This window comes from Saccopteryx leptura, chromosome 5, assembly GCF_036850995.1.
Source record: "Saccopteryx leptura isolate mSacLep1 chromosome 5, mSacLep1_pri_phased_curated, whole genome shotgun sequence".
Classification (NCBI taxonomy): domain Eukaryota; kingdom Metazoa; phylum Chordata; class Mammalia; order Chiroptera; family Emballonuridae; genus Saccopteryx; species Saccopteryx leptura.
Window position 1 is genome coordinate 119,483,506 of NC_089507.1, and position 27,748 is coordinate 119,511,253.

Consider the following 27,748-nt stretch of genomic DNA (forward strand, 5'->3'; position numbering starts at 1 on the left):
ATGTCCCAGACTTTCACATCCTAAGTTCCCCCCATACTTATCACACCAGTTTTCTGTAAGAATATTAAATTTGACAAAGGATTATAAAACATGATATGAATATAGTGAGCAATGTTATGTTAAAAAAGTTTTAAACTTGATTAAAGTATATATTATCAATAAGACAAGAAAATAGTAAGTGTTAAGAAGAGGATATGGAAAAAAGGGTACCCTCGTACACTGCTGGTCCCGGGAATGTAAACTGGTGCGGCCACTACAGTATAGAGGTTCCTCAAAAAATTAATAATAGAATTATCATATGACCCAGCAACCCTTCTCCTGGGTATCTACCCGAATATACTTATTCATAAAAAAATATATGTACTACTATGTTCACTGCAGCATTATTCCCAATAACCAAGACATAGAAACAATCTTAAGTGTCCTTTGACCAATGACTAGATAAAAAGGATGTGGTACATTTATATAATGGAATAATACTCAGCCCTATAAAAAAATGAAATTGCCATTTTCAACAACATGGATAGATTTTAAGAGTATCACTAACTGAAATAAGTTACACAGAAAAGGATTAAAACCACGTGATTGTACTCACATTTGAAATATAAAACAAAAAGCACTAAGCAAATTAAGAATATAGCTAATCAAGGGGTACAGGGTGAGGGAAGGATAAAAAGAAAGTAAAGGGGATCAAACATATGGTAACGAAAGGAGTCTAGACTTTGAGTGGTAAGCATACAATGCAGTCAGTATCCAAATGTTGTATTACAAAGTTGTACATCTGAAACTTACAGTTATTAAACCAGTGTTACCTCCAATATACTGAATTTAAAAAGAAAGAAACACTTGCCTAAAGCAGTAACATTATTCATACAGGTTAAAAACAAAACAAAGTCTTGGGCCCCCAAATATATCACAAGAGGTGTAATACAGTACACAAACTACATAAAATACCCATCCAAACAATTCAATTCTAAACTAATATACTAACTTTACATTTTAAATTTTTTGCTTGCCTCCTTAGAGGTTAGAAAAGCTCTTTGGAGAGTCTAAAATTGAAATTCACAAAGTTCCCAAATGTCTTTTTTTTTCAGTAAAATTTTCCTTCGACCATAACAAAAATAATACATAGCAATTAATACTTATTAAACACATACTGTTTGAGGCATTTGACTTACTCATTTCGTTAATCTTCTCAACACCCCAGGAGTTAATTATTCCTTCCCATAAGGAAGTTACAGAACCAAAATTCATAACTATGTCTATTTGATTTCAAAGTTCAGGCTATTACTCACTACCTATGTTGTCCCTACCAAGTAGAAGTTAATAGTAATCATTTCTTAAAGCTACGTTTAATAAATATTTTTGTTACTACAGTTGTAAAATTATTCTCAAATTTAAAAATTGGCACATTCTTTCTTCCTGAAGCTACAAAAGAAAAAGTTAAAAATATTGTTAAGTGTTAACTTTAATTCCAGTCTGCCTATCTTTTAGTATAAGATTTAAAAATGTCCTGCTCCTTATGACCCAGCAATCCCTCTACTGAGTATATACCTCAAAACTCAGAAACATTGATACGTAAAGACACATGCAGCCCCATGTTCATGCAGCATTGTTCACAGTGGCCAGGACATGGAAACAACCAAAAAGCCCGTCAATAGATGACTGGATAAAGAAGATGTGGCACATATACACTATGGAATACTACTCAGCCATAAGAAATGATGACATCGGATCATTTACAGCAAAATGGTGGGATCTTGATAACATTATACGAAGTGAAATAAGTAAATCAGAAAAAAACAGGAACTGCATTATTCCATACGTAGGTGGGACATAAAAGTGAGACTAAGAGACATTGATAAGAGTGTGGTGGTTACGGGGGGAGGGGGGAGAAGGAGAGGGAAAGGGGGAGGGGGAGAAGCACAAAGAAAACTAGATAGAAGGTGACAGAGGACAACCTGACTTTGGGTGATGAGTATGCAACATAATTGAACGACAAGATAACCTGGACTTGTTATCTTTGAATATATGTATCCTGATTTATTGATGTCGCCCTATTAAAAAAATAAAATTATTTAAAAAAATAAAATAAAAATGTCCTGCTACTTCCTAAAACATGCCTGGTATAGCATAATTAATCAATAAATATTATAAATAATTAAATAATGTGATCCTCTCTATGAGAATGGCAACTACCCAGCTCAGTTCAGATTTAAAGTATTGTCTCCTCCTGTTCCCAGAAGTACATTCTCACTTCTCACACTCATCAGAACAAATGTTCTAATATTTGGTTTGGGATTTGTAGAGACATTTACTTCCATGACACAACCCAAAATCCAAGCTCAAAATGTTTCTAACTCTCCAACTGATTGTGCTATGCAAAATAACAGTGCAAAAGTATGTTCCACTAGGAAACTGATTATTTGCTCCAATACAGAGTCATCTAACTTATTTAGTACCTGTAAGTATACGGAAGTAGGGAGTTTTAAGCAGAAAAAAAATTCTCAACATTAATTCTCATGGTTCTTCAGAACTTTGAAGTAACAAAAAGAAATCACTCAGAAATGATAAAATAACTGCTAACGACACACCCACCAATTTCTTTTAAAATGAGCTTCAAATTCATTTTTGACTAGAGCACTACACCTCTGTCTGTCCTCTCAAAGTAAGGAATAGGACACCCTCCCATGCAATTAGTTTCTCCGAGAGGGGGAGAAAGAAAAACTCCAGTAATGTGAACCTTCCAGCTAGATTATCTTCTTGGGTACTTAGGAGACTTTAACATTTCCTATGGTCTTCATCTGTAGAGAAGCTACAAAGAAAAAGAAAGCCAGATGTACCCTCTGGGTGTTAAGGGGCCAAGAATGATAGACAAAATTCATAGGATAGAGTTACTAAAATAAAACTATAAGTCTACACCCATAGAATTTTAAATAAATGTCAGAAATAATAAACTTGCTAATTAAGAGTTCACAGAATAAGGAAACAAGTGTTTCCAACTTAGAAAGTAGGGAAAACAAGTTTTTTGTTGTTGTTGTTGCTTGGTATATTTTCTTTAATCAGATTAACAAAAAAGTGAATGTCTACATTAAAAAAATTTATAGCAGTCAAAGCCTACCTAACAAAAACTATTACCTAGAATTTTTCAACATCTGAGTTTTAAGCAAGTTAGGCAATGATACTTAATAGTATAATTTTTAGTTTTTCTCCAAAGGTAACATTGAGTATGTCCTGTCGACACTAATAAATATACTACTATGAAGAAAACAGGAGTGTACTAAAATACACTAAACTATAAGCTCTTTAAAGGTAGGTTGAAACTGGATAAATCTTTGCACTTTATCTAGCTTTATTGAAAGCCTTCAATAAGCGGTAAATGAAAATTAAATATTGGATATCCCTGTTTTACTGAGGGAATTTCAATTAGGCAACAATTTCTTTCCCCAGGAAAACTGAATGAGGTTTCACTGCATTAAGAAATGTTTATTCCTGCTTGACCAGGTGGTGGCACAGTGGATAGAGCATTGGATTGGGACGCAGAGAACCCAGGTTCAAATCCCTGAGGTCACCAGTTTGAGCATGGGCTCATCCAGCTTGATGACAGGCTCACCAGTTTGAGCACTGAGTCACTGGCTTGAGCGTGGGATCATAGATAGCACCCCATGGTAGCTGACTAGAGAGAGCCCAAAGGTCACTGGCTTCAGCAAGGGGTCACTCACTCTGTTGTAGCTACCCACCCTGGTCAAGGCACATATGAGAAAACAATCAACAAACAACTAAGATGCCACAGACAAGAACTGATGTTTCTCATCTCTCTCCCTTCCTGTCTATTCCTATCTGTCCCTCTCTCTCTCTGTCACAGACACACACACACATACACACACACACACACACACACACACACACACAAAATGTTTATTCCTTAAGACTTAACATTAATTATCCCCTTCCCCAAACTTGCTTCAAATTTTAGTTCAACAAGCTCAACAGATAAAAGCAGAGAAACTGTGTTAATTCAATTTATAATCTAAATATTAAAAAAGAGTTCTATCCCTATAAGATATCTCTCACACTGCATACAATGTGTGGCTTAAGGAAGAACCAATATAGTAGGCAATCTTTATTTTTCTTGGTAAGCTTTCCATTTTCTAACTTCAGCACAAAAAATATTTAAAACACTGACTACAGGAAATGTTTCCTTCCTCTTTTCCATCCTTACTACAGACGTAAGTCACTTCTTGTCATTTCTTTTTTGTTAATTCAGGGTTCTCAGATCTCAAAACTGAGCACTTTCACATTGTGCCTGCCTTAAGGGATGTGACTTTTTGACATAAGTAGTAACTTTTTCTTAGGCAAGAAATCCCCAACATTGTAGTATCATTATAGTTCATAAGACTGCATGTTTACAAGAAAATTAAATTCCATGTATTAATAAAAAACCACTGACATGTTTTCCAAATTAACACAGATTTTAATAAAGAAATCATCTACCAGTTACCTCCTCTCAAAAAGTTTAGCCAAAAAAATTTAGCAAAATTTTAAAACATCTTTATCAAAATTTTTTATCCTCAATCACTAAACCACTAACATATATGCCCTGTATGTACATAGAGGGATTTAATCCTACAAAAAAGAATCTTGCAAGACCTCAACTAAATACCACTTTCACTCAGCCAAAGTAGACAGTCTCACCAAAACAGCAATCCTCACAGTTTTAGTCCCAGAGCTCCTTTACACTCTTAAAAATCACTTGGGACACCAAATAACTTTTGTTACATAAGTTATCTACTGATATTTAGCATTCAAAGTTAAAATTAAGAAATTTTAAAACTATTTGTGTGAAATTAATTTTAAAAATAATAAACACATTACATGTTAACATAAATGTATACTTATGCAAAATGATAATGTCTCCCAAAAACACATTAGTGATAAAAATTGCAGTTTTACAACTATAATCTAATCGTTTCATTGTCTGGATTTTCATATCTGCTTCTACATTAAATCTGTGGCCATTTCTTGTTTTGGTTGAAGTACATAAAGAAAAAACGGCCTTATGCAATAAAAGAGATAATTGTGGACATTCTTCTCTGACATACCAGCAAAACTCGAGTGATAAACTTCTTAAAGATCACTTGATGGCCCTGGCCGGTTGGCTCAGTGGTAGAGCGTCGGCCTGGCATGCGGGGGACCCGGGTTCGATTCCCGGCCAGGGCACATAGGAGAAGCGCCCATTTGCTTCTCCACCCCCCCCCCCTCCTTCCTCTCTGTCTCTCTCTTCCCCTCCCGCAGCCAAGACTCCATTGGAGCAGAGATGGCCCGGGCGCTGGGGATGGCTCCTTGGCCTCTGCCCCAGGCGCTAGAGTGGCTCTGGTCGGGGCAGAGCATCGCCCCGGAGGGGCAGAGCATCGCCTCCTGGGGGGCAGAGCTTCGCCACTGGTGGGCGTGCCGGGTAGATCCCGGTCGGGCGCATGCGGGAGTCTGTCTGACTGTCTCTCCCCATTTCCAGCTTCAGAAAAATTAAAAAAAAAAAAAAAAAGAATAGAAAAATAAGATCACTTGCGATGTATAATCTAAAATCACATTAATTAGCTATCTGTACCCTGTCACATAAAATTCATTGGTCTATCTTGTCTTTGATTTTATTTTATTTTATTTTAATTTATTTATTTATTTATTTATTTATTTATTTATTTATTTATTTATTTATTTTAGAGAGGAGAGAGACAGAGAGAGAGAAGGGGGGAGGAGCTGGAAGCATCAACTCCCATATGTGCCTTGACCAGGCAGGCCCAGGGTTTCGAACCGGCGACCTCAGCATTTCCAGGTTGACGCTTTATCCACTGCACCACCACAGGTCAGGCCTGGTCTATCTTGTCTTTGAATGACTGTTGTACTCATGATTCATTGGTCATTTGAGAAATACTAATTCACTTAGTTACTTTAATTTTATCTTCCAAATGCTGAAACATTTCATTATATAAAATCAAAACCAAAAAACAAAACAAACTGAATATCACCACTATTTTCACAGAAAAAGTTTTGGGTGATCAGCTGTAAGCTCATGGTAGCAGATAAAAGTTTTCAGAATTCTAATTTTCACCTGAAAGCATAAATTCAATTATTTGCAACAAAAAAATGAATTGTTTTCCTAAAAATGACAGACTTGTATTGTTTATTTCTGACAAAATGTCTAAAAATGTCCCAGTATGAATAACCAGTTTGTTAGTCATTCTTACAAGTAAAACTGGTGTTCCATGATAAAAGTGACTAGTTTAACTTAATCAAATGAGAATGTCAAAAATTTTATAAAATTTTTTTTTTTAGCAAGAGGGGCAGGAGGGACAGACAGGGACAGACGGACAGAAAGGGAAAGAGATGAGAAGCATCTACTCACAGTTGCGGTACTTTAGTTGTTCATTGATTGCTTTCTCGTATGTCTTGACTGGGGGGCTCCAGTTGAGCCCATGACCCCTTACTCAAGCCAGTGACCCCTTGCTTAAGCCAGTAACCTTTGGCTCCAGCCAGCTACCCCTTGCTTAAGCCAGTCACCTTTGGCTTCAAGCCAGCCACCTCTGGGCTCAAGTCAGCAACCATGATCCCACGCTCAAACCAGCAACCCCATCCTCAAGCTGGTAAGCCCACACTCAAACCAGCGACCTCGAGGTTTTGAACCTGGGTACTCAGCATCCCAGGGCAATGCTCTATTCACTGCTCCACCGCTGGTCAGGCTATAATTATTTTTTAAAATACAAATTTCTTCCCTGACTCTTCCAAGAATAAGAAATTGTTTCTTCAGTGTAAAAAAAAATACATGTAAGCCTACCATAGAAAGCAGCTGTGAGGAAACCACGCATGTCAGCATCTATTCACCTGCTTGACACTAAAGATGCTCAACAACGGTTAGTTCCTTTCACCATGCTCTCACTATATTAGTTATTTTGATGAATATCCTCTGGTCTTTTATTTTTCTATCTCTCATTAAAAACCAAGTTGTCACTTACCTATTGTCCAATTACTTTCAAGTGACTCAATGCACTCTGCTATGAGACAGAAAGGCAAATAAGTATGTAGTATTTAACCGTAGTTTACAAAAACAGGGCTTCAGAAGTTCAGTATTTTGTAGACTGGCTAAGACAAATTTCTCTGGCTCACAAACCTAGTCTTGCACCTTTTTCTCTAATGTACCAAGCTGCAGTCATTCTTTTCCAGAAATGTGAGCTCTAGTGTTATACCACATTCAAAGTAATTGAGTAGTCATTCTGAGTTTAAACCATCTGTCTGCACTTACTAAAGCAATTGCTAAAGATATTCTATGCATACAGATGAGATTTTCTTAACAAAAATGTTTCTACCATCTGTTGTTTTTGTTGATATGTCACCTAGATTAGCAAATTTTTTCCAAGGACAAAAACAGGGTGAAAACACAAAACATTTTAATATACACATTTTTTTAATGACTCTATTAAGATTCTGCCATCTTTTCAAACATCTCTTCTATTGCTACTCTACTACAATCATACAATAAATATATATGTGTGTATTTACACACATATGTCGAGAAAGAGAGGCAGAGATGGAGAGAAATTACCCATGCCTCAAGTTAACTGGCACCATGATTTTAATCTTTAAATATAACGTATAAGACTTTTTGAAATCACAGACTGAAATATTCATGCATTTAAGTCTATCAGAATCTGGCCACAGATGTGAATTTATATGCAACTGACTTTACACAGTATCCAAGAATTCTGAAACATAAAGAATACATTCAGCCCTGCCAGTTGGCACAGTGAGAGAGCATCGGCCCAGAGTGTGGATTTCCCAGGTTCGATTCCCAGTCAGGGAACACAGGAGAAGCAAACATCTGCTTCTCTACTCCTCCCCCTCTCACTTCTCGCTTCCCTCTCTACTCCCTCTCCTGAAGCTATGGCTCAACTGGTGCAAGTTGGCCCTGGGTGCTGAGGAGGCTCCATGGCCTCTGCCTCAGGAGCTAAGAATAGTTTGGTTGCTTAGCAATGGAGCAATGCCCCAGATGGGCAGAAAATCCCTGTAGGGGGCTTGCCAGGTAGATCCCGGTCATGGCGCTAGCAGGAGGCTGTCTCTGCCTCCCCTCCTCTCACTTAATAATAATAATATTCATTCATATTCAGAAAGAGAGATAGATCCCAATGTACAGCATAATTGTGCTAAATGACCATTTATTGTTCTGACTTCTGACTGCCTAGCATTCCTCCTTTTCAGGTACCAGCTACACCACCATTCCTTTTGTTGGTTTATCTGCCCTCCCCCAAATGATGTGCTTCTGATGGGACTGCCAACCACGGAACCCTGCACACATCACACTTTCTCTGTGAAGGAATTAGCACAAAATATAAATTGGCACAAAATCTGAAAAACCACAATGCTCAACCTTCCTACCAGAGTAACTGGCCCAGAGATGAGCATGACTTAATTAAGTCAGGCTGATACATCCCTAAGAAAGGATTTTAAAGATAAACTTGAGGCCTTTCTTTTGGATCTAACAGTAATGATTAAAGCCTGGAGCAGTCAGAGACTATACCCTGTGTATTAGTTAAGGTTCTCAAAAGAAACATATACAGCCAAAAGTACATATACAATATATGCACATGTGTGTGTGTGTGTGTGTGTGTGTGTGTGTGTAGAGAGAGAGAGAGAGAGAGAGAGGAATATGAGAAAGAGAAATTATTTTAAGGAACTGGCTCATGCAGTTGTAGAGGTGTGGTAAGTTCAAAATCTTCAGGGTAAACAGGCAGGCAGGCTGGAAAACAATGAAAAAGGTGCAATTAAGAGTTCAAAAGCAGCCTGACCTGTGGTGGCGCAGTGGATAAAGCGTCAACCTGGAAATGCTGAGGTCGCCGGTTCGAAACCCTGGGCTTGCCTGGTCAAGGCACATATGGGAGTTGATGCTTCCAGCTCCTCCCCACCTTCTCTCTCTGTCTCTCTCTCTCCCTATCTCTCTCCTCTCTAAAATGAATAAATAAAATTAAAAAAAAAAAAAAAAGAGTTCAAAAGCAGCCTGACTAGGCAGTGGCACAGTGGATAGAATGACAGACTGGGACAGAGAACCCAGGTTCAAAACCCCAAGGTCACCAGCTTGAGCACGAGCTCATCCGGCTTGAGCATGGAGTCGCTGGCTTGAAGCTCAAGATCTCTGGCTTGCGCAGGGGGGTCACTCGCTCTACTGTAGCCCGCCGGTCAAGGCACATATGAGAAAGCAATCAATGAACAACTAAGAAGCTGCAACAAAGAACTGATGCTTCTCATCTCTCTCCCTTCCTAATTGTCCCCTCCCTATGATTCTGTCAAAAAAAAAAAAAAAAAAAGGCTGAAAAGCAGTGTGCCAGCAGAATTCCTTCTTACTGAAAGGAGGTTCAATTCTCTGCTTTATCTTAATATATACACAATCTCCACTATACAGATTATTCACTCCATTATTTGTGGTCAAAGTTTGCTGGCAGAAATAGGACACAATCTTTGGCTTTCAAGACTATATTCTAAAGAGAACAAGACATGCACAAGAGAATATTAGTTTGCTATTTCTATTTCACAGCACACATACTCCTTTCTACTGGAAATATGGATCCTACAAGCTTCCTATGCTGAACTAGAATCAGTCTGGGAAAATGTCCTTGCAGCTCTCTCCTTGGCCTTCCTAGCAGCTGATGTCAAAAAAAGACCTGGTAGAGAAGAAGTATAACATGGAAAGACTTTGAGACTCCATGTCAGAAAACAAGGATATGGTGGACAACTCTTACTTTGATGCCAAGCATCTCTTCTTATTCTGGGAAAAGCATATCTACTTCTTTGAGGAACTGTCGCCATCTAATTCCAACTATGCAGTTTGGGTAGGTTCCTGTTATGCCCCTGGCCATAGTATTAGCATATCCCCAAGACAAGCCAGATTCCTTCTCTAACATTTTCTGAATTAGAACAAAGGGCAGAAAAGTAGATACTCTCACAGAAAAACTAAGGATGTGATCCTAGCAGTTACCAGCAACTTGTCTACAGCCATATGGAAAAAGTCTGTGTGGAAGAATGAGAAAACGAAGAAAGAATTAGAGAAAAGTAATCCTGACAGCAAAACAGGCCCTAGGTCCAATCACCCATAATGCCTAGATCAGGGGTAGTCAACCTTTTTATACCTACCGCCCACTTTTGTATCTCTGTTAGTAGTAAAATTTTCTAACCGCCCACCAGTTCCACAGTAATGGGGATTTATAAAGTAGGGAAGTAACTTTACTTTATAAAATTTATAAAGCAGAGTTATAGCAAGTTAAAGCATATAATAATAATTACTTACCAAGTACTTTATGTTGAATTTTCACTAAGTTTGGCAGAATAAATCTTTATAAAACAACTTACTATAGTTAAATCTATCTTTTTATTTATACTTTGGTTGCTCCGCTACTGCCCACCATGAAAGCTGGAATGCCCACTAGTGGGCAGAAGGGACCAGGTTGACCAGCACTGGCCTAGATGAATAAACCTTTCTTGTAGTTGGGTTACACGAGTCAATAAATTTCCCTTTTGCCTAAACTAGTCACAACTGGGTTTTTACCACTTACAACTAAGTTTTAATACACATAGCTTAAAGCACAAAATAGAAATAAATGTAAAATAAAATAAAGCAAAATGCATCTAGGACCATGCAGAGGATGACGGTTTAAAAAGGTAAAAAAAAAAAAAGAGCAACTTTTCTTAGAAAAGAAAAAGGTGAGAAAAGGGTCTGGAAAAAGGTGAAAGGGAAGTTGTTGAGCAGATAAAATATATTATGCTCATTTTGTTAAAGATGGCGCTACCCACGTGGAAGCCATTGCCCAGGTGATGTTAATGTGTGTTGGGGGCGGGCTGTGGGCAGGCAGGATCCTTGTAGCCTGGGGCTTGGTTTTAGGACTAAGCCTTTCCCACCCTTTTTGATGTGGGGTGGTGAATCCCATCATGTCTCTGATAAGTGACTTTGTATCAGAGACTTCCCTATTTTGTATATTGAATTAAAGCTTTTGATTTCTACACTATAAAATGGGGGCAGAATGGGAGCTTGCTCTCTTGGTTCCTGAGATTAATATTAGAGGAGACAGCAGAGAGGAGAGCAGAGAGAGGCAGGCCACGTGGAGGAGGCCAGGAGAAGCAGCCAAGATGGCGGAGTGTTGAGTGAGAAGCCAGTTTGTGCAGAGTTTGTGCAGGGAGAAGGAAGGAGATGGGGAACAGAGGTGAATAAGTCTGGTGAGCTAGAAACCTTTGATTCTAGGAAACTCGGATAAGTCAATAGCTTTGTGAGCACTGAATGTGAGTGGGTTTTGGAGCCCAGTGTGTGTTTTTACTTGCCCACCGGGTGCAAGCTAGAATTAAAGATGATGGCCCACCAGTTTTTGGCTCCGTTGTTTCTTTACTGACTGTCCAAATCCAATGCGAACCTGCATGGGCCAGGCGGCTGTGATGGTAGCCCTGGCTACTGGCTTTACAGAAGTGGACACAAGAGGAGTTTTATGTTGAGCATGAACCCAATGAAACCGTGTGCCTGAATATACATGTAAGGTATTTCTCGGAAAAATGGCCTATGGCAGGGGTCCCCAAACTTTTTACACTGGGGGCCAGTTCATTGTCCTTCAGACCGTTGGAGAGCCGGACTATAAAAAAAAACTATTGAATATGAACAAATCCCTATGCTTACTGCACATCTTATTTTAAAGTAAAAAAACAAAACAGGAACAAATACAATATTTAAAATAAAGAACAGGTCTGACCTGTGGTGACGCAGTGGATAAAGCGTCAACCTGGAACAGTGAGGTCGCCGGTTTGAAACCCTGCACTTGCCTGGTCAAGGCACATATGGGAGTTGATGCTTCCTGCTCCTCCCCCCTTCTCTCTGTCTCTCTCTTTCTCCCCCCCCCCCCCTCTAAAGTGAATAAATAAAGAGAAAAAAATTAAAAAGAAAAAAATAATAATAAAATAAAGAACAAGTAAATTTAAATCAACAAACTGACCAGTATTTCAACAGGAACTATGGGCCTGCTTTTGACTAATGAGATGGTCAATGTCTGGTTCCATATTTGTCACTGCTAGCCATAACAAGTGATATGACATGCTTCCAGAGCTGTGACGCGTGCATCTCACGTCACCAGAAATAGTACTGTACGTGAGCGCCGCCGCCGCACTTTGCAGCGCCACCACATACGGTACTCCGGGATGCATCCTGTGCTCCTCTCACTGACCACCAATGAAAGAAGTGCCCCTTCCGGAAGTGCAGCGGGGCCGGATAAATGGCCTCAGGGGGCCACATGCAGCCAGCAGGCCGTAGTTTGGGGACCCCTGGCCTATGACTTTCACTACATCTTCAAAAAGGTCACAACCACACAATTAAGGAGGATGGGGCCTGATAAAGAGATCTATGCTAAAACAAAATAGGCTCTTTGTGTTCAGAAACAAGCTAAGTATTGATAACAAAGCCTTTGCTTTCTAATATCCGATTGTTTCTAAAACACGGCAGTTATAACCAGGTGTTATTTTCCTGGAGAACACGTGTGCCAAAGAGGGTCAAATCAGTCATCCTAAAATATCTCAATCACTTTTGCCTTCAGATTTGACCCAAGTATAATTTCAGGTTGATCTAGTTCCTCTCCAGAATTTCTACCTACCAAGATATTTGTGCCTAAATTTCCTTAAAGATTTCTAAAGTTTTACTCAACAATTACTGGCCCCAAACTTTCACTTTAAGAATCTAGGTTTCTGAGTATCTTGAAATTACAGCAAAATTATGTGTATATGTACACTTCTTTAAAAGAAAGGATTTTGTATTTTTCATCAAATTGTAACAGTTCTGTATACTTTCTGAATATGAAATTAGTCAATCAAATAAAAACAAAATTTTTTTAAAATTTTTTATTCTTTCCTGTTTTGAATTGGTAGCAAGAGTTGACAAGATGATCCCAGGAAGCAGAAAGAGAAGATGATGACTTCGAGATTTTACACAGGGAAGTAAAATACAAAGAAAAGTTTAAGGCTACTAAACAGTTTAAAAGCTTCACAATTGTATCTAAATGTGGTTCTTTTGGCCCCGACTAGCTGGCTCATTGGTAGAGTGTTGGCCCAGCGTGTGGATGTTCTGGGTTCAATTATCAGTCAGGGCACACAGGAGAAGCAACCATCTGCTTCTTCACTCCTCCCCTTCCACCGGCTTGACTGGTAGGAGTGCACTGGGCGAGGCAGGAGGGGGAGATGCTCAGGATGGCTCCATGGAGCCTCTGCCTCAGGTGCTAGAACAGCTCCCCTGGGAGCATGGCCCCAGATTGGCAGAGTATCGGCCCCAGGTGGGGGTTGCTGGGTGGATCCCAGTCGGGGTGCAAGTGAGAATCTATCTCCCCTCTTCTCATTTGGAAAAGAAGAAAAAAACATTCTGGGAAAGATAGAACTACACAGAGTAAAAGAATGAATGGTTTCCGAGGGCTGGAGGGGACAAGGGGAGGCAGTGAACAGATGAAGCACAGGGCATTAGGGCAGTAAAACTATTCTGTAAGATACTGTAATTGTGCCTACACACACTGTGCACTTGTCAAAATCCACTGAACTTTAATCACAAAGAGCAAACCTTGATGTATGCAATTTTTTAATGCAGAAATACAAGGTGAGGTAGAAAAATCCCAGGGAAACATCAAAACAGAATATGACCGGGGGAAAAAGTTACTTTATTACAAATGTATGAAACAAGCTCATTAAACCAGGTGAGGATAAAAGATGCTGATCAAAGAAAATCTGAAAATGAGTAGAGTCTATTAAGACAAAAAAACAGCACATGAAGTACTATATTCTAGCTGATAAAGTTGTACTCCACATGGGTACAAGTTAATATTTCTAATACTCCATACATGTATACTTAAATTAAACAACTATGCAATGATGGTGCACAGTGGGAGCTAAGTTTTTCAATGTTGGAGTGAAAGTTTATAGATAAGCAATGATCCATGTGGTTATAGATTACAGTTGAAGACATCAATATGAACTCATTTTTAGTTTAACATAGATGCAGATAGGTGCAAGTGAGAATATTTATAGGTTATGTGTATATACACAGGTTAGCATACCAATGTGTATTCCCTGCTCTATCATCTGAGAGGGCCTAGAAACTATCACATCACGGTAGCAATGAACACACTAGCACAGATCCTAGTTTCTAAATACCATTCTCCAGGTAAGCGAACAAAGACTCCTTGGAGAAATAGCTGATTCTAGACAGGGGTAGAAAAATATACAAGATGTGTATGTAGACCCAGAAAATAGGGCAATGCTAAAACAGATAACGTGAATTCCCAAAAGCCAAAGCTCACATAATTGAGCAGCAAAATATAGTAATATTGGACTGTAATCCAAGGTAAAAAAAACAAACAAAAAACAAGCCCATGAGTCTATACAGACATAAATAATTGAATAAATAAACTATAAGATAAAAGGCTCCCATACAGCCTGACCAGTGGTGGTGTAGTGGATAAAGCATCTGGAACACTGAGGTCCCAGGTTCGATACTCCAAGATTGCTGGCCTGAGCACAAGGTCACTGGCCTGAGCACAGGCTTATGAGAGGTCGCTGGCTTGAACAAGGGGTCACTGGCTCAGCTTGAGGGAGCCACTGCATCAAGGCATATATATACTAGAATAAATCAATAAACAACTGAAGTAAAGCAACTAGGAGTTGAGGCTTCTCTCTCTTTCTATCTCTCTCTCTCTCAAAATCAATTTTTAAAAAATCTCCCATACAAAATAATTCCAAATAATTTATGTAGAAATTATACCTTCAGTGAGATGAGGTATAACACTCACTTCTTCTTTATTTTTATTTTATTTTTTAATTTAAACACTCACTTAAGCATGGTTTGCATATAATGACCTCTTTCCACAGATTATATGGTGTGGAAAGGGAGAAATAAAAGAGTGACCTTACAGAGAAAAATTTTGACAAAAAAAAATACCTTATCAGGTGATCAAGGTCAACATTAAAAGTGATTAATCCTGTCAGTAATTTATACTTTTGATATGATGTGATTAAAAACACTTTGTGTCTGTGCTCTATCTCCCAAAAAACTATAACCACAGTCCAATCATAAGAAAAACATCAGGAAAACTCCAACACAAGCTCATTCATTCTACAAAACCTGACCCATCTGCCTCCAAACCGTCAAAGTCATTAAAATACAAGGAAAGCATGAGAAGCAAAGCCAGGAGGAGACTAAGCAGACATGACTACTAAATGTAATGTTATATCCTGGAAGAGATTCTTGAAAAAGAAAAACGACAAGAGGTAGAAAGTAAGAAAATCTGAATAAGGTATTGATTTAGTTAATAATATATCAACATTGGTTCATTAATTGTGTAACATAAATGATACTAATATAAGATGTTGATAATAGGGAAAACTGGGTGTGCGGCATGGAGGAACTCTGTACTTTCTTCACAATATTTCCGTAAGTCTAAAATTGTTCTTTAAAAAATTTCATTAAAAATCAAAATAAAAAGAAATTAATTGTATTTCCTTATTAGCCATGAATGTGTGAATACAAAAAAAAATTTTTTTAATTATCGTATTTCCCCATGTATAAGACATTCCCATGTATAATAAGCACCTTAACTTTGAGGTCCAAGATTTAGGGAAAAAATGTATTATATAAAATTATCAAACTCAAGTTTTACTCATCATAAAATTCATACATATCCTCATCACGTCAAAATTCCCATCCATTAGGCTTGTCCTCATCTGTATCTGATGACGAATCACTGTCTTCAACAATTAGCACAAAAACAAGCACGAAAAAGTGGGAAATGCAAGTAAAAACTATCTACAACCACTGTGTGAGATGCAACCAGTATTTAGACCCCATTTTTTTCGGGAAAAGGTGCATCTTGTTCATGGGGAAATGTGGTAAGTGAAAGCAGGGGAAGCAGAGACACAGACTCCTACATGTGCCCTGATGGGGATCCACCCAGCAAGCCCCCTATAGGGTGATGCTCTGCCCCTTACAGGGCAATGATCTGGGGCGTTGATCTGTTGCTCAGCAAACGAGCTATTTTTAGCACCTGCAGCAAAGGCTCCACTGAGCCATCCTCAGCTCCTGGGGCATCTTGGTCAAATCAACTCAGCCATAGCTGTGGGGGTCGGGGGGAGCAGGGGAGGGAGAAAAGGGGAAGGGGCGAAAGGGAAGAGAAGGGGTGGAGAAGCAGATGGTCATTTCTTTGTGTACCCTGACCGGGATCAAACCCATGACATCCACACACCAGTCAGATGTTCTACCAATGAATCAACCGCCAGGGCCGTGAATACCAAAATTAAAAACAGATTATCCTGGCCGGTTGGCTCAGCGGTAGAGCGTTGGCCTGCCGTACGGGGGACCCGGGTTCGATTCCCGGCCAGGGCACATAGGAGAAGCGCCCATTTGCTTCTCCACCCCCACCCCTTCCTTCCTCTCTGTCTCTCTCTTCCCCTCCCGCAGCCAAGGCTCCATTGGAGCAAAGATGGCCCGGGCGCTGGGGATGGCTCCTTGGCCTCTGCCCCAGGCGCTAGAGTGGCTCTGGTCACGGCAGAGCAACACCCCGGAGGGGCAGAGCATCGCCCCCTGGTGGGCAGAGCATCGCCCCTGGTGGGCGTGCCGGATGGATCCCGGTCGGGCGCATGCGGGAGTCTGTCTGACTGTCTCTCCCCGTTTCCAGCTTCAGAAAAATACAAAAACAAACAAACAAACAAAAAAAAAACAGATTATCACTTAAAACTGTTTCAAAAGAATTTAAATACTCAGATATAAATCTAAGAAAACCACACAAGATTTATGCTGAAAATTACAAGCGCTGATGAAAGAAATATAAAGAGATTTAAATAAACTGAATGACACACAATATACATGAATTGGAAGAATTAATATAGTAAAAATGTTCATTTTCTCCAAAATGACATACAGGTTAATGCAATCCCTAACAAAATCCCAGGCAAAATGTTTGGTAGATATAAATCAAATTATTCTAAAATGTATGAGGAAGAGCAAAGGAACTAGAATAAATGTGATTAGTTTCCTGTGGATGTGTTAACAACTTACTACAAACAGTGGCTTAAAAAAATGAAAACTTATTCCCTCACAGTTTTAGAGAGCCAAAATCCAAATCAGGATCACTGGGCTAAAATCAAGATGTTGACAGGGCTGCACTCCCTCCAGAGGTTCTAGGAGAAGAATTATTTCTTTGCCTTCTTTCAGCTTCTGGTAGCAACTGGCACTCCTTGGCTTGTGGCCGCGTCACTCTTATTTTCAAGGCCAAAATCTTTAAAAATTTTCTTGGCTTCTCCTTTACACAGCCTCCTTTTCTCTGTATATTGGTGCCCCCTCTGCCTTGTGAATGACATCTGTGATTGCATGTAGGGTCCAAAACAATGTTCTCATCTCAAAACCCTTAACTTAATCATATCTACAAAGACCTTCTTCCCAAAAGAGCTAACGTTTACACATTCCATGGATTAGGACCCATTATCTTTGGTGGATATTATTCAGCCTACTACAATAGCTAAAACAACTTTGAAAAAAAATAATAAAGTGGGAGAAATCACTCCACTCAATATCAAGACTTATGATATTAGCTACAATCAAGGCTGTGTGATATTAGAAAAGGGACAGACATACAGGGAAGGAACAAAGTAGGCCTACAGTTGTTGAGTACATGAAATAGAATTTACTCTTGTATTATTTATTAATTATTATATTATTTTCTAAACGAACAACTATAAACTTACTTATGCCCAACCTTGTATATGAATGAAAGAGAGACAGACCCACACACATATGGCAACTGATTTCTGACAAAGTATACAAGCAATTTATTGTAGCAAAGATAGCCTTTTAAACAAATGGTACTGTAATGATTAGATATCCACAAGCCAAAACATTTAATAAATAAACCTTGATTTAATCTCACACCTTATACAAACATTAAATTCAAAATGGATCAGATCCAAGTGTAAAATGTGAAACTACAGGGGGAAAAATTGGGGAAAATCTTCAGATTCTAGGTCTATTGTGATCAACTCAGCTGGGCCAGATATTTGGAACATTATTCTGGATGTTTCTGTAAGGGTGTTTTTGGATTTATAATTAACTTTTAAATCATAGGACTTTGAGTAAATCAGATTGCCACCCCCCTACCCCCATAATATGGTAGACCTCATCCAATCAGTTGAAAACCTAAATATAACAAAAGACTGACTTCCCCCATGCAAAAATAAATTCTTTCAGCAGATCTTCAGATTTAAACTTCAACAATAGCCCTTCCCTGGTCTCCAGCATACCATCCCCCCCCGCAGATTCCAGCCTTCATAATCACATAAACCAATTCCTTAAAATAATACTTTCTCTCTATTCTCTCTCTCTGAACCTTTCTCTCTCTCTCTCAGTTCTGTTTCCCTGAGAACACTGACTAATACACCTATGCAATGAGTTCTTACATTGACAGAAAAGCATGACCCATAAAAGGAAATATAAACTAACCTTTGCTCTGCAAAAGGACCTGATTAAGAGGATGAAAAGACAAGCTACACATAATGATAAAATATCTGCAAACCATGTGTCTGAGGAATAACTAGTAGATTATTTGGAGAATTCTTCAAACTCAACTGTACAAAAACAGTCAAATTAGAAAATGAGCAAAAGGCCTGACCAGGTGGTGGCACAGTAGATAGAGCGTCGGACTGGGATGCGGAGGACACAAGTTCAAAACCCCAAGGTCGCCGGCTTGAGTGTTGGCTCACCACCTTGAGCGAGGGCTCGCCTACTTGAGCAAGGGGTCGCTACCTTGAGTGTGAGATCATAGATGTGACTCCATGGTGGCTGGCTTGAAGCCCAAGGTAGCTGGCTTGAGCCCAAGGTTACTGGGGCTTGAGCAAGGGGGTCACACACTCTACTGGAGTCCCTCAGTCAAGAAACATATGAGAAAGCAATCAATGAACAACTAAAGAGACTAAGGAGCCACAACGAAGAATTGATGCTTCTCATCTCTCTCCCTTCCTGTCTGTCTGTCCCTATCTGTCCCTACCTCTGACTCTCTCTCTCTGTCAAAAAAAAAAAAAAAGATCTGAGCAAAAGACGTGAAGAGATATTTCAATAAAAACGATCCACTGATGGCAAATAAGTACATGAAAAGATGTTTGACACCATGAGCCATTAGGGAAATGTTAATTAAAATCATGAGATATTATACACTTATCAGAATAGCTCAAATAAAAAAATGACAACAACAAATGCTGGTGAGCATGCAGAGAAACTGGATCGCATTGCTGATAGGAATATAAAATGATAGAGCCACTATGGAAAACAGTTTGGTTATTTCTTGAAAAATTAAACATGAAACTACCATCAGCAATGGCATCATGGGCATTTATGACAGAGAAATAAAAATTTATGTTCACACAAAAACCTGTGCCAAAATGTTTATATATAGCAGCTTTGTTTGCAATAGCCCAAAACTGGAAACCAAAATATTCTTCAATGGGTGAAAAGCAAAACAAAGTATGGTAAAGTCATAGCACAGAATGCTAGTTAGTCAGCAACAAAAAGAACAAACACTGATACAACAACCTGAATCAATCTCCAGAGAATTATGCTGAATGAAAAAGCCAATCCTAAAAGAGTATATAACATACAAATGCATTAAGATAACATTCCTGAAATAACAGAATTTAAATTTTTTTTCCATTGATTTGCAAGAGAGACAAGGGAAGAGGGAGAGAGGAAAGAGGAGAGAAAGGGGGGAAAGTAGGGGAGGGGAACAGAGCATCAACTCTTTGTTCCACTTAGTTGTGCACTCACCGGTTGCTACTTGTACTTGTATGTGCCCTGACCAGGGATCAAACCAGCGACTTTGGCATGCTGGGACAATGTTCTATCCACTGAGTGACCTGGCCAGGGCCAAAATAACAAAAAAATTTAATGGAGAGTATATTAGCTGTGACCAAGGTAAAGAGGAGTAGGGATAAGAGTGAAGTGGGTGTGGCTATAAAAGGAAACCATAAAGGACCCTTGTGGAAATGGAAATGCTCAGTATCTCTACTGTACCAAAGTAAATATCCTGATTGTGACATAATAGTTTTGCAAGCCATTTAAGTGGTGTGGTGGAGTCAGAAGACATACTAGAATAGGTTAAGGAATGAGTGGGAAATGAGCAAATGCAGAGAAGCAAATCTATAATTTATACAACTCTTCTTATCCTCCAAAGAGAAAGGATAAGTGATACTCAGACGGGAAGGTACCATTGAAGAGCTTGCAAAAATGGTAAAAACATGAGCAAATTTAAATGTTAGTGGAAAAAAAACTTGGTAAGTAACGAATCTAAAGGTATATGAGCACAAGGCTATATAACACTGGGGAACAAAATTTTTGTTGCATCCACAAAAACACTTGTTCTTACCTAATTCGAGTGTGCTGATCTCAAATCTGACATTAGTTTTTCTCTGTAAGCTACAGTTTTTTTGCAATTCAAGATTTTAGGTTTTCATCTTATTGTAAAATTTTCAATTTAGTTTAACATAATGAAGTAGAATGTCTTCTTGGGCATCATCTTTGTGAAAATATAATAATTTATATAATGCAGTAAATACACTAATACACTAAAAGATATGACTGCATCAGACTTTGTCTACAATTTCAAAATAGAGCATATTAAAATACTTACTTTAATCATAAAATTTGTGCAAAACTTATTTAAATTCTATTCAGGCAAAAATTTGCGTTTGTCACTCTTGCGTTTGTGTACTTGTTGAGGACAATCTTGTTTGATGCTCCAGCAATAGTCTGCTCATCATTAACAGCTCCAAGATTTTAGGGAAACTTATCAAGGTGACTGTTCAGGAAGTGAATCTTAACGCTCATGTTACATCCAATGTCGCGGAAAGTCAACAGCATCCTTTGGTCCAGAAGTTCACAGTTTTCTGCTTTTTTGTTACCAAGAAAGTTCTTTGTAACTGCCACAAAAGACTGCCATGCTGCTTTCTCCTCCTTATTCATCTTCCTGGCAAATTCTTCGTCACATATGAGGGTTCAAATCTGAGGTCCATCGAATACACCTGCTTTTATCTTCTCGAAAGACAAGGCAGGAAAAGCAGAAACAATATGTTGAAAGCACTTACTCTCTATTCAAAGCCTGAACAAACTGCTTCATTAAGCCAAGTTTGATGTGAAGTGGGGGAAAAATGATCCTGTCTCCATTAACTACAGGTTCATTCACAATATTTTGCATCCCTACTTCCAGAGCTTCACATTTCGGCAACTCCTTCTGTGTCCAGTGTTTCTCCCGAGCTGGGCTGTCTCACAAATGCAGAAAGCAAGGATACTTCGTGAAACTTCTCTGTTGGCCTAGCAGGAAATTTACCATTTTAAGATCCACACAAATGATCCAGTTATGCTCCTCATACTTCAGAAGTTGAGCACAATTTTTCTATCATTATAATCTTCTCGCAGATGAGTTGAATAACCAATTGGAACCACAGCATAAACATTATCATTGTGTAGGAAAACACATTTCAGACTCCATTTAGAGCTGTCAAAAATAGCCGCCATTCTGTTGGACTCTAAGTGGTAACACCTAGCTGGCTGAGAAGACTACTGATATCATGACAGTAAACAAAGGGTATGTCTTCGAAAAAAAAGTCCACAAAAATTTGTTCATGCTTCCTGAAATGGGATACTTTAGCTGACCAGTGAAGTACATTCTTTTCTTGAAGCCTGGAGGCTAATAACTCAGCTGCTTTCTTTGATAGGCCCAAATCTCTTTACTAAGTCATTCAATTCGGGTTGGCTAAACTGCTGAGGGGTTAATGACTGCTTGGCATCAGAAGAAGACCCCTCAGATTCTACAACTATTTCCTCATGCATCTTATCAAAATACACTTGATCACCATGTTCACTTTCTTCATCCTTAGAAGAAATAAAACCATTGAAAACTGGAACCTGGAGTGTCTCAGAGTGTGGGATAGGTCGTATTGCTGAAGGAATATTAGGATATGCGATCATATGCCATTTTTCTTGCCGACGCCCTTTGTATGGATCAGACAGAAATAACAGTCACTGCTATGGTCCTTAGGTTCACACCAAACCATGGGAATACCAAAAGGCATTCCTCTGTGTTTTCCTTTTGTCCAGTCATGAAGCATTTCCTCACAATTATGACACACAATATGAGGAGCCCAATTCTTGTCTTGATCGCCAAGGGGAACTTGAAAATAGGCAATATATGCACGTGTCACAAATGATGAAATACTGCGCCTTTGACGTTGAAGTGTGTAACAGCCATATATGTAACAGAAGGTGTCAGGACTATTCTAACATTTACACCTACTCGAAGAAGCCAGGATTCAATCTTAAAACAAAATAAGAGCGTATTTTTATCAGATAATTTTTTACATTTAAAAACAACTACAATTATGTAAAAGTGATGTTTGTAAAACATTAATTGCCTTGTGGTTATGTTCAATCCAAGAGTCATTGCCCTCTAACTCCAATTTAAAAACCAATGCATGCCATTAACTGTAACAAAAAGAAATTAAAATTGCATAAAAACTAGAGCATGCCTGACCTTTGGTGGCGCAATGGGATAAAGCATCACCCTGGAATGCTAAGGTTGCCAGTTCAAAACCCTGGGCTTGCCTGATCAAGGCACATATGGGAGTTGATGCTTCCTCCTCCTCTCTCTCTCTCTCTCTCTCTCTCCTCTCTAAAAATGGAATAAATAAAGTCTTAAAAAAAACAAAACTGGCCCTGGCCGGTTGGCTCAGCGGTAGAGCGTCGGCCTAGCGTGTGGAGGACCCGGGTTCGATTCCCGGCCAGGGCACACAGGAGAAGCGCCCATTTGCTTCTCCACCCCTCCGCCGCGCTTTCCTCTCTGTCTCTCTTTTCCCCTCCCGCAGCCAAGGCTCCATTGGAGCAAAGATGGCCCGGGCGCTGGGGATGGCTCTGTGGCCTCTGCCCCAGGCGCTAGAGTGGCTCTGGTCGCAACATGGCGACGCCCAGGATGGGCAGAGCATCGCCCCCTGGTGGGCAGAGCGTCGCCCCATGGTGGGCGTGCCGGGTGGATCCTGGTCGGGCGCATGCGGGAGTCTGTCTGACTGTCTCTCCCTGTTTCCAGCTTCAGAAAAATGAAAAAAAAAAAAAAACACAAAAAACAAAAACAAAAACTGGAGCATGCACTAAAAAACGGATTTCAGATTTGGAATCAGGAATGCAGAAATATATAGAAACAGTTCTAATACCTCATGCAACAGAAAATAAAAAAAAAATTGTTCCCCAGTGTAATCTTTAGCAAAACGTTTGTGGAAGAAAGAGAAAAGCAAATATAAAGAGACTGCCCTCTGATAAGAGAGATAACACTTGCATTATACTGGGGGTAAAGATGATTGCTGATACAGGTTACTTATCAATTTGATGGTGGAAATAATAATAGAAATAACAATGACAAAAATAATGACAGCTATATAACTTATTGATAAGGTGGCTCCAACGTTCTCATATCCTGATGTTTACACCCAATGTAGTCTCCTCCCACAAAGAATAGAGCTGAACTGTACAATTAATAAAAAACGACAGTGTGCAACTTCCAAGATTCGGGCAAAAAAGACAATGCAGCTTCTATCTTGTTCTCTAATGCACTGCTCCTTTCGAGGGAAAGCTAGAAACAACATTCAAGCATATGTAAAGAGGCCCTACTAGCACCACATGAGTAAACCACCATAAAAGCAACCCCAGCCAAGCCTTCATAACACTGCAAACTCATGAGAGACCCTAAGTCTTTAAAACTACCCAACTAAGCTGCTTCTGAATTACTGACCTATAGAAACAGTGAGGTAATCAATGTTGACTGTGTTAAGCCACTAAAGTTGGGAGTAATTTAAATGACATACTTATGTGCCAGGCATAGTGCTAAGCATATTAGATATAGTAATCCACTTAATCCTCAACAACCCCATGATCTGCTATTTAAGATGAAAAAACTGAGACACACAGAAGTAATTTGCCCCAATTATCAGACAGCTGGAAAGTGACAGAACTATGGAAACCATAGAGTGAAACTTTACAAACTCCAGATTCAAATCAAAAGCTCATGCTAGTAACTGTTGATGAGTGCTATTAACACTTTCCCAAAGCTGAAGCAGTTTCTACCCTATGACTTTTATTTTTGCTGTGAAACAAAAGGAAAGGTTACCTAAATAGAGAACAGGAAAAAGAAGGTGAATCGGAGGACTGAAGATAATGGAATAGGTTTGAGCGGTGGCCATGAAGAATGAGGAAGAGGACTGGCTAGAGAAATCTACTAAAATTTCCAAAAGGTTTTATGGTCCCAGGAGAGGTCAAGAGCCATGAACTTGCATGCCATGAATTTAAGATGACTATAATGAAGAGAGCATAGGTAGGCAGGCCAGTGTACCTACATAAAAAATGTAATTTGAACTGTAAAACAGTGGTGATGGCAAGATGAAAGAGAAAAAGCATGTCTTTCTCAAATCCTCCTAGCTCAAAAAAACAATTCCAAGAAACACTATATATTCTAGGTCAAAGTATCACATAAAGAAAAGAAAGCTGGCTCTGGCTGGTTGGCTCAGTAGTGGAGCATCGGCCTGGTGTGCAGGGGTCCTGGGTTCGATTCCCGACCAGGGCACACAGGAGAGGTGCCCATCTGCTTCTTCACCCCTCCTCCTCTCCTTCCTCTATGTCTCTCTTCCCCTCCTGCAGCCAAGGCTCCATTGGAGCAAAGTTGGCCCAGGCGCTGAGGATGGCTCTGTGGCCTCTGCCTCAGGGGCTAGACTGGCTCTGGTTACAACAGAGTGACGCCCCAGATGGGCAGAGCATCGCCCCTGGTGGGCGTGCCGGGTGGATCCTGGTCGGGCGCATGTGGGAGTCTGACTGACTGCCTCCCCGTTTCCAACTTCGGAAAAATACCAAAAAAAAAAAAAAGAAAAAAAGAAAAAGAAAAGAAAGCTTACTGAGAGGACCGATAAGCTAACAGTGCTACTTTACGTAACTGCCTTGATCTCAAACATCGAAAGTTTTTCTAGAGAACCTTCCCTTTTTCCTATTTCTATCAAAATGTCACGAGAAAAATTAAAACTCAGAAAAAGAACATACTTCCATTATAACCAGATCACACCTTAAGAGCAGCTATAAAATTATTCACTGATTTAACTTGATGAGTAAATCTTCCAACAGAGCTCTAAGTTAAAAATGTATTATTTTTCAAGTTTCACTTTAAATTAGACTTTTCCAAATACATTTAAGTTTCAATTTCATGTAGGTGCTTTAAAAAAATACTTCACTTTACTTTAATAATAAAATGGCATAAACTAATCTGAAAATAAAATTAGGTTAAAAAAAAATTGTTTTTAAACCAAACCACAGATACATAAAATTTTTTTCCAAGCAATGCAAGTAAGCATGGATACTTAGACATAAGATACAAAAGTGCATGAATGGACATAAAGGTTTGTGAGCTCTGTATTTCTGTTAATACTCAAGGTTAATACACAACTTTCAAAGAACAAGAGTTAGTGGCTAACATTCCAGTGACATATATCCATTATTGCCTAGAGACTTATCAGAAACAAGTCAAAATGAGTACCTATAGAAAACGAACTTTTTCAAATAAAAGAAACATCATCACTAGGTAAATTAAGTAAGTCCTTTCTACCTCATGCATAATCAATAGAAATCAAAAAAATTTTCCATACTTGAAGTAGTTCTAGCCCTGTAAAGGTACAAGAAGAATTATAAAAACCATAAAGTAAACCGAATTATTTCACATATTCTCTATCTCTTTAATTCAGGATAGGATGCATTTATTCTAAAAACATAAAGCAAAACAAACTATTCTTAACTTATAAAGATTTTTTTAATTAAAATCTATAATTAATATTTTTATTAAGGTACAAATGCTTCATTGTTCTACTTTTAATCTTACCCTTATCTGTTCCGTGGAGCTGCTGCTAAGTTCATCACCAGACTCAGAATCCTGATGCAGCTTTTCTGAGCCTTCTCCTGCTGAATCTCCACACTGTTCCTGGGAGAAGCTAGTTTTCTCTACATCCAAGAACTCTGGACCGGGAAAGTGACCAAATAAGCGTGTTCTATTCTGGCTGGAAACTTTAGGAGAAAGTGAGTCACTGCTAAACTTTCCATTATTGTGGGTCAGGTCTAGGCTTAGGTTGACAGTCTGACTTGGATTAAAATTGGGTCCAAAATTTTGATTGGCATCACGAATAAGACCTGTTCCCTGAACAGACGATGGCTTCCCAAAACTTGAAAGCTCAGGCAATCTGTTCACATTTTCTGTTGATCTCTGAAGATGAAAATTCTGTATCATTTTCATAGAATTATTCGGCAGTCCAACTGCCTGTTTAGCAGGTGGCATCAGAGCTTTGCGGGTGACTTCTTTAACGTACTGTGCTGGCACATAAAACGCTTTGGAATTCTCATCTGGTTTGACTTGCCACCAGTCATCATTGGTCTTTTTCACAAGGATATATCGTTCTCCTTGTTTTATCACAATCTTTCTGTCCTTTGCTTCATATTCATAATCATATTCCACTTCAATATATACTTGTCCTGTAACAGTCTTGCCACTTCTGTCAGCCATTTTTATTCAATAATATTCAACTCTCAAAAAGGATGGTACGCCACATTATGGCTTTATGGTCTGTTGTATTAATATGGCTATTTTTATTTTAATAGAAGAACAGAATGAAGAAAAAAATTAATCTGGATTCTTAATATTTACTCATAAGCATCACATAATTACAAGCCATTTTTAAAGAATAATCTTCAAATCTCAAACTCAAAAGTAAACATGTGTCTGTTTTCTATTGTCCTACATTTAAAAACTCTCAAAACGCTGTAATCTACATTTTTCAGTCATTTATGACCAATACCAAATCCATGACTGGAACAGTAAATACACTAACCAGCCCAACACAAGACTATCAAAAATAAGCAGTGAGAAAAACTTTGCTTCTTTTCATGACTATCTCAAACCTCCTTCACTTTCTTAGAAAGGCTCCCTAATAATAACTAATGTGTATTAGGCACTTCCCAAGGGTCAGGCACTGAGATCTAGTTTCACTATATGCCTTATCTAAAATCATCTTTGAAGTTGAAGCTGAATTTCAATAACCCCTATACTCTCTCTCTCTCCCTCTCTCTCTCTCTCTAATAATCAAGAGCATGAAGGAGCTTGTTTAAAAAAAAAGTTATACATAAGTTTCATTCCCTAAGATAAAAAGAATAGCATTGTTATTGTTAGGCAAAAGACACTGATAAAGACACTTTCTGTTTACTTTGTTTCCCCATTATTTCTACCTCTGGAGGACCATGATTCTTATTAGGTTGAATCCCACAAATGCCAACAAATAACCAGGCTTTGTATTTGGAAATGTTAAAAACTCACACACACACAGCATTTGAAGTCTATTAAAAATAGCCCTAAACTGGATTAAGAAATCTAGTTTTCACTTTAATTTCTATACCAATTCCAAAACATTTTGTACCTCATACAACACAGCAAGCATTCAAGCTTCAAAATGATCAAAGCATCTCAATATTCCTATAACTCAAGTCAAGCTCCAACCACTGTGGGATGAAGTATGTTCCCCCAAAAAGTTTATGCTGAAGTCCTAATGCCAGGACCTGCCAAGGTCTTATTTGAAAAAAGGGTCTGTGCAGATGTCA

At 38.8% G+C, this 27,748-nt stretch overlaps 1 protein-coding gene across 3 annotated transcripts in view; it reads right to left on the reverse strand.

Moving 5' to 3' along the window:
• The window catches only part of ARHGAP12 (Rho GTPase activating protein 12), a 153,688-nt gene that overhangs the window by 101,026 nt on the left and 24,914 nt on the right, over positions 1-27,748 (reverse strand). For all 3 annotated transcript variants that reach the window (XM_066386879.1, XM_066386878.1, XM_066386880.1), the window contains exon 3: positions 25,986-26,737. In XM_066386879.1, coding sequence (XP_066242976.1) covers positions 25,986-26,660 — 675 coding nt within the window. In that variant the 5' untranslated portion in view covers positions 26,661-26,737. The remainder of the gene's footprint in view (positions 1-25,985; positions 26,738-27,748) is intronic.